Genomic DNA, 7,918 nt, shown 5'->3' on the forward strand with positions numbered 1-7,918 from the left:
TGCAAATGTCATGGAATTGTAAGAAGCTCCCAAATTTATATTTATGATAAATGGGTGAATCTTCATGGCATATAGAAAAATGTATAGGTTATTTTTTCAATAACATAATATACATATATAATTTTTTGGTGAATATTTCACTAAATCATATAATTTTGTTAAATCTTGGCAAATTATTCACTAGGTTATAAAGTACTGCCAATGCTTGGCTAATTTTCTAAAAAAATAGAAAACATTTTAAAATATTGGTGATTCCTTGATAATGTATAGAAACATAAAAATATTTAGTTAACCTATAATATACTAATTTTCCATGTTTGGGAAAACAAAAGTCATAGGTAATGTTGCTCTAGGTTCTTATTAGTCCCTCCCTTGCCTAGGACTCTTAGCAATCGATCGTGCGTTGACTGCCTATTAATCTCTTGTTTGACCAAAAAATATTGCTATACATCACAACTTTAACCAAAGTTTTCATATTACAAAATAATATAAAATTTATTATGTAATTTTTTATTGGACAATAAAGTTGGGGGTCTTATTGCGGACTTTGCAGATTTCAAGACATTATGTTCGGGGTAAATATAAGATATCCAAAGTTTTCACAGATGAAAAGTTTTTTTTAACCAAAGTTTTCAGAGATGAACATACATTGTGCTTCGTGCTAGTTTTTATCCAAAGTTTTATTTTAGAGCTTTGATATTTTTTGCTTTTTATCTAAAGTTTTATATTGGAGGTCTTAAGTTTGGATAGCTCATTTCACTTTGTGAATTTTACGCAAAGTTTAGATGGCTCATTTCTATATAAACAGTTTCAAAAAATACTTTGAACATTTATAGTAATTCGTTGCTTCTTACACTTGACACTCACACTTTGACACATGCCACACAACATGCTTACACCTGACACACATGATCATCCATCTTAAACTCGCCATAGGTTTACATTCAGAGATAAATATACATTTGGAGCTACGCATTCAATTTTTAGTTGCAGATATGACATTTCATTTTCAATTTGTGCTGAGAGACTTTGATAGCAAGTTGCAGATAGTAAGATGTCTCACACCGCTGGGTACAGCACGGGAAAATGCAAGCTCTTCACCGTTGTTAGCAGGCATTGGTAGCCCTGGACTTTTGACTGTACTTAGGTCCCCTGCTTCAGGCTCTACTGCTGTTGCTGCTGCGGATACGGTTACTGTACCATCCCCTACGCAATCATGGCGGCCACCTTACGTCGGCCTCAACCCTGTTCCTCTCAGCCTAGGTCAAACAAAGGTGGATACAGCTCGGCTTTTGGGGAAGAGATTGAGGGATGCAGAAGCAGTTCTCACCAGGCCAGCCAATACGGTAATGAAATTTCGCCTGTAATCTTGTAAATTATGCATTCTGTAAATTTTGTATGTTGAAAACTGTAATTGTTTAATTGGGTAGGCGCCCTTTACAAATTTCGCCGGTGGTGGAATAGCTGTTGGATCAAATAATGGACAGGCAGGGCAACAGAGCAGTTATGAATTAGCGCTCTCTCAACCGCAAGCTCAGTCTTCACCTCCACCGGGAATTGTGGCAGCACCTCCACACGGACCCGCACGCCCTCGAGTAAATTTTGATATGTTGCCTGCTCATGTTTTGATATTTCCAACCAGGGTTTTGTCGTGAAGAATGGTTGATCCCTCTGGAGGGTGTTTCCTTATGTTTTCTCAGCGTGGATACCGGTACTCTTAATTTATTAAGTTTAATCATATATTTCCATGTGTATGTCCTTGGTAGTCTCCGAAGTTATAGGGCAGCTGCCACTAGATAACAATTCTCTTCGTTGAACGTTCCACGAAAGATAGGGTGTTTTGACAGAAACTCGTCCTCAATAGGTCCTTAATCGAATATGGTTATTTATAATTATTTTATGTTCTATTATGTTTGTCTATTTTAACTGACAGGGTTTGTGCTAAGTTGGTTACGATGTTACAGGTAACTCCAGTACTTGCACGCTCATGGTTTTTCTTTAATTTCCAAGTCATGGTTAGTTTTTTGTCTTCCACTGGCTAACCTCTCCTATTTTCACCCAGGTTAGTTCCTCTGGATAACTTCTACTTCTTGAAGGAGTAGTTCACGCATATAGGGATATTGGTTTCCTTTTCTTTCTCGGTGTAAAATTTCCCTTGTTAAAGGCCGGTACTAGTTTCCTTTTATTTTTTCCAGTATCAACACTGAATTAGAAAATGGAACCATTTGTTGGCATCAAATTTGTTTCTAATTGTTAAATATATGTGCATACGTAAGATCAGTTTACACCTCCACCATGAGAGAGAAACGAGGGCTTTAAAGAAAAGCGAAAACATGCTTTTTTGAAAACAAAAAAAAGAAAGTAAATCACTGGGTTGCAATGGGTTGGAAAACCCATAAAAAGTAGGACACTGTTAAGGAAAAATCAGCTAAGGAAGTAATATATAAAAATACATTATGTGGACTCATAAGAAGTTGATTTTTAGGGAAGAGCTTCTCAGCTCGGGGGAACTGGAGGACTTAGTTCAAGGGAGGATTGTGACCCACCCAAGTGCAATTCCAGTTTATAATCACGGTTAGAAGTTCTTAGCATATATTTAAAAGTCTAGTTATATGAAAATTCTGAATGTGTTGACTTTTCACTATATGCCCAATTCCATATATGCTAAACATAGTGATCATGCCCAGAATCTCCCAGAGTATTTCTTGTTTATTGATTTTTAAACATGGCGTTTCATCTGTGTGTGATATTGCCCAACTCTTTTTTAGTTGTGATATTGCCAAATTATTAGTCACGTATGTTAATTTAGTTATAGTTTCCCATAAAACTACTTCAGATTAGTTTTAGATTTCTATTTGACTTAGTATTATTTAGTTTAGTTTAATCTTAATAATTATTTTTTTAAGTTTATTTTAGTTTTAATTTTAGTATAATTATGTTTTAGTTTAATTTTATGGTTTATTATTTTAGATTTTATTTTTGTTTTAAATTTAATTATTCTAGATTTAATGATACATTTTTGGATTAACAATAGCTTATGGTTTGGAGGGCAGATTGAAAATGGAGGATTTGACGAAGCAAAACAAATTCCAATTTTTATAAAAGGAAGCGGAAATGCAAACTGAAGGGAACACTTTTGGAATCTAGATGCTAAACTTGACGAATTTTTGGGAGGTTTTTTGCAAGTGAAGAAACTGAGTTGAATGAGTGAAGAAAATTGTGTTGTCACAATTTCCTTCCTGAAATTATTTGTATTTGGAGTTTGAAACAAGTAACCATTGGCTTGTACAATATTAGAAGGCTTTAATGTTTATTTGTTGTATCTATATTTGATATTATTATCTGGTTTACATAATACTTCTATCACATTTTGAATTTCATTGTTTACATAATACTTCTATCACTAGACTTTAGCTAATTAAGCTAAATGAAGAGAAACTTACCAGAGTGGTTTGGACATGTTTACAGCAACGAAGAGAAAGAATTGCAGAAAGAATGAAGGCATTACAGGAGCTGGTTCCCAACTGTAGTAAGGTGATTTTCTTGCTTGATAGAAGTGATCCACAATAACATATAATCTCTAATATAATGATTGATTAGTTGTAATGTATGTTTCTTGTTTGGCAGTTCCTTTTCCTTTGTGTAAAAATGAAAAATCAAATCTCATTGTCGGTACTCCAAGTTCCTCTTTTTTCATAACTTCCTGAAAAATGGTGATTCATATATTGGATACGCCTAATGGCAACCTTTACAGTACCTCTTTCAGATAGTTTCAGAGATATGCATATTACTATATCAGATAAACTTAAACGTAATCCACTTTGAAATTGTTTGAAGAACATAAATACCACATGATATTGTGCACCAAATCGTAATAAATACAGCCAATCATAGTTCTTTTCTAAACCTATCAGATCTGTTTAGTTATATCGCTTTGGACTGGGAGGTCATTGACAACTTGAGTGGGTTAATGGTAAATGGTTAAGAAAAGGGATAAACGAGAAATAATTTCGTGGAGAGTGTTTCAGTTTGGAAGTAATATTTAATATTAGTGGATGATAAGAGGATATGCATGATCCGGAAGGAACACAATAATTGATTCTTAAGCATTGCATTACCATTATAGGCCACTTATTCCCCCTACTACTAGTGAAAGGAAAAAGGGAAAATATAAAAATTATCATTAAAGCAATCCAATCCAAGTTACACCTACTATATCCATAGGGATTGTGTTGTCTTGTCTTAAAGGTACCTACTATATCCATAGGGATTGTGTTGTGTCGTCCTAAAGATAATGATTTTATCATAGAGATGATAAGGGGACTATTAACAATAGTGCAAAGTTGAAGTTACAAGTACCTGGAGTCTAGTAGTAGACTACATACACTTTGATAGACTTTACCAGTTAAATTGCTGTTGCTGCCCTCACCATAAATACCAAAATACAAATGTAATATAACTTAGAAAAACTGGGCTAAAATTTTTAGCTAATATGAATATTTGGGATTGCAATAAAAAAATCATATTTTTTTTTATTTTCCAGATAATATGAATATTTAGCATTTTCATATTCAATAAAATATGAATATTTGTAGCCCTATTTAGAAAACCAAAAGAAATTTGTAGCCGTATTTAAAAAACCAAAAGAAAAACTTTTGATTTTTTGGATGCAAACATAAAACTTTACATAAAACCTCTAGATTTTTTCTTCAGAGTAAAAACATTAATTAACAAAAACTTTTGATATTTCCAAGGAGGAGAAAATAAAGAACAAAAAATTTTCATGTAAAACCCTTCGATTCTTTGCAAATAAAGATAAGATTTTTATTTCTTTGTGGAGGTAAAAGTAAGTCTTTTCAATTTTTAAACAAAGTTGAATGAGATACACAAACAAACCAAGGACAGAAGAAAATTATTAATCTTGATAAACAGACGGGGAACTGATGTCCCACTGCGTACGGTCCGTGAAACTGCTAACAGTGTCGAACAAAAGGTCATTAGTTAGGCTGCTGATGTGTTTCTTCTTTGTATTTTCTAAGAGTACGAACGAGTAGTTAGGCTAATTGTGAAGCATCAATGCAGCATGTAGGGAAGAAAGTTTTTGCGTACTCTCCTTATTCTCAAATAGTATTAAAAATTTTGCGATAAAATTTTATTTTAGCATGTTGAATGGAATGGACATTGGACATGTTTTTATGCAGACCGACAAGGCAGCTATGCTGGATGAAATAATTGAGTACGTAAAGTTTCTGCAGTTGCAAGTGAAGGTAAAGTTTCTTTACGAATTTTAAGCTTACAGGCATAGGGCTAGACTAGCTACTATTCTCCAAATACTGAGAGCAGTCTCCATTGACAGGTCCTAAGCATGAGTAGACTTGGTGGCACAGGAGCAGCTGGTCAGGCTATAGCAGATATCTCTGCAGATGTAATAATCATGTTATTTGTTATTCTGAAGTAGTTTCTTCAATAATATCATTTGATGTGATTACCAACATTAGAAATTGAAAAATAAAGGTTAACAGAAATTTGATGAAATGTCAGGCTTCAAGCAGCATGCAACTTAGCAAAATCAAGAAGGGTACTGAGAATATTTGCAGAGATGAGGAGGGATTGTCCATAACAGAAGGAGAGGTAGCAGAGATGAGGAGGGATTGTCCATAACAGAAGGAGAGGTAGCAAAACTGATGGATGAAAACATGGGGTCAGCAATGCAGTTTCTGCAAAGCAAAGGCCTGTGTCTCATGCCTCTGTCCCTTGCAACCACAATATCTGGCAGATCCATGCAGCCTAACGCCCTAGTGAGAAGCCCTTGTGGGTCGAACCAGGTTAGTAACTCACCACAGCCCAACTATTTTTACAAATACATCTTTTACAATTTACATGAATGAGATTCATAACCAGCATTGTATATCATGTGAAATTAATTAATATTTTTACAGGGTTGTATATCATGTGAAATTAATTAATATTTTTACAAATACATCTACTGATAACTAGCTATGATGAGAGAGCTTTCCTAACCAATGGACTGCGTCCGTTATTTATTTATGGCTCCGCCGTTATTGTTAACATCATTATTAGATAAGTTTACATAATAATAATAAAAAATTAATAAAAAAATATAAATAATTTTATGTGTATATATATTAACATAATTTGTTTGGTAGAGTTTGATCTTGCATAGAAGTTGTTCACCAAAAAAATGAAATATACATACCTACTTATACACAAAACACACATGAACATTGATACCTCTATATGCATAAATGAGCATCTAAATACTTTAGTCCTTTGAGGTATGCATTTTACATCTAGATTAAACATACTACATTTTGAGTTTGAAATTGATAGATTATTTTACTTTTTAATGTTGATTTCAGTTTAAAAGATTATATGTATTTTTAAAATTAAACCAATTGTCAAACAATTGATCGCCTTATTTTTCATTAAATTCTAAAATATTTTTAAAATTTGCAAAGCTACCATTTAAACATATAGATTAATCAAGCAAATCATTTCTTAGTTGTTCAAATAGAACTTCAAATATTAAACAGACTTAACCATAAATATCTATTTATGGAATTTTGATGTAAAATTGGAAAGTTCCACTGACATTAATAAAGTGCACATTTAAAAATTTATTTTAATATTTTGTTTTTAAAAAAATACACTCTTATAAATTATTCAATAATTTCTAATTAAATAGTTTTATGTGATTGTACCCTTCGAACATGAATATTCCTTAGTGAAACATGGTGGATAAATGAGTACCCATATATGAAATGGACGCGTTATATAATACGTGTCATGCTGGATGTTGTTCGAATACTAAATCTTATCCAATAGAACATACCTCAGAGTACTAGAGGAACCTATATATATATATATATATATATATATATATATACATCATTGTCTCAATGGAGCACATCATGTTGCAGATTGTTCGGAATAGAATAGAGATATCAACCAGTGAAAAGGGTGATCCCAAAGTAATAGGTAGTTAATTATCTGGTAGGAAAAATCAGTTCGAATGATGCTCCCATGTAAGAAGAAGCTCAAACGTGGAGCCATGAAAGGATGGCTCAGCACCGCAGAGGTTTGTGTTGTATTTGGTATTATTTTACCTATGTTTCTGTCTTTTCAATAAGCACCCTTCATAAGCTCTGTTTCAGCTAATCAGTAGGTCTAACTAAAACAAAATCCATAGGTTTCGAATAAAACCCAATTGCATATCAAATTTAAATAGACTTAACCATAAATATCTATTTATGGAATTTTGATGTAAAATTGGAAAGTTCCACACGTTAATAAAGTACACATTTAAAAATTTATTTTAATATTTTGTTTTTAAAAAAATACACTCTTATAAATTATTCAATAATTTCTAATTAAATAGTTTTATGTGATTGTACCCTTCGAACATGAATATTCCTTTCAGAGTGAAACATGGTGGATAAATGAGTACCCATATATGAAATGGACGCGTTATATAATACGTGTCATGCTGCATGTTGTTCGAATACTAAATCTTATCCAATAGAACATACCTCAGAGTACTAGAGGAACCTATATATATATATATATATATATATATATATATACATCATTGTCTCAATGGAGCACATCATGTTGCAGATTGTTTGGAATAGAATAGAGATATCAACCAGTGAAAAGGGTGATCCCAAAGTAATAGGTAGTTAATTATCTGGTAGGAAAAATCAGTTCGAATGATGCTCCCATGTAAGAAGAAGCTCAAACGTGGAGCCATGAAAGGATGGCTCAGCACCGCAGAGGTTTGTGTTGTATTTGGTATTATTTTACCTATGTTTCTGTCTTTTCAATAAGCACCCTTCATAAGCTCTGTTTCAGCTAATCAGTAGGTCTAACTAAAACAAAATCCATAGGTTTCGAATAA

General features: G+C 32.8%; 1 protein-coding gene across 1 annotated transcript; it reads left to right on the plus strand.

The window, feature by feature from the left end:
• Positions 1–995: 995 nt before the first annotated feature.
• LOC149261211 (uncharacterized) lies at positions 996–5,931 on the plus strand. Its single transcript, XM_089368126.1, has 6 exons — positions 996–1,346; positions 1,431–1,643; positions 3,469–3,534; positions 5,202–5,267; positions 5,357–5,425; positions 5,542–5,931. Exons 1-6 carry the CDS (start codon positions 996–998, stop codon positions 5,659–5,661), a joined length of 885 nt encoding a protein of 294 aa, XP_089224252.1. The 3' UTR covers positions 5,662–5,931.
• Positions 5,932–7,918: the final 1,987 nt, after the last annotated feature.

This window comes from Pinus tabuliformis, chromosome 6 (genome assembly GCF_031772625.1).
Source record: "Pinus tabuliformis cultivar Carrire ecotype Pingquan chromosome 6, CPIR1, whole genome shotgun sequence".
NCBI lineage: Eukaryota > Viridiplantae > Streptophyta > Pinopsida > Pinales > Pinaceae > Pinus > Pinus tabuliformis.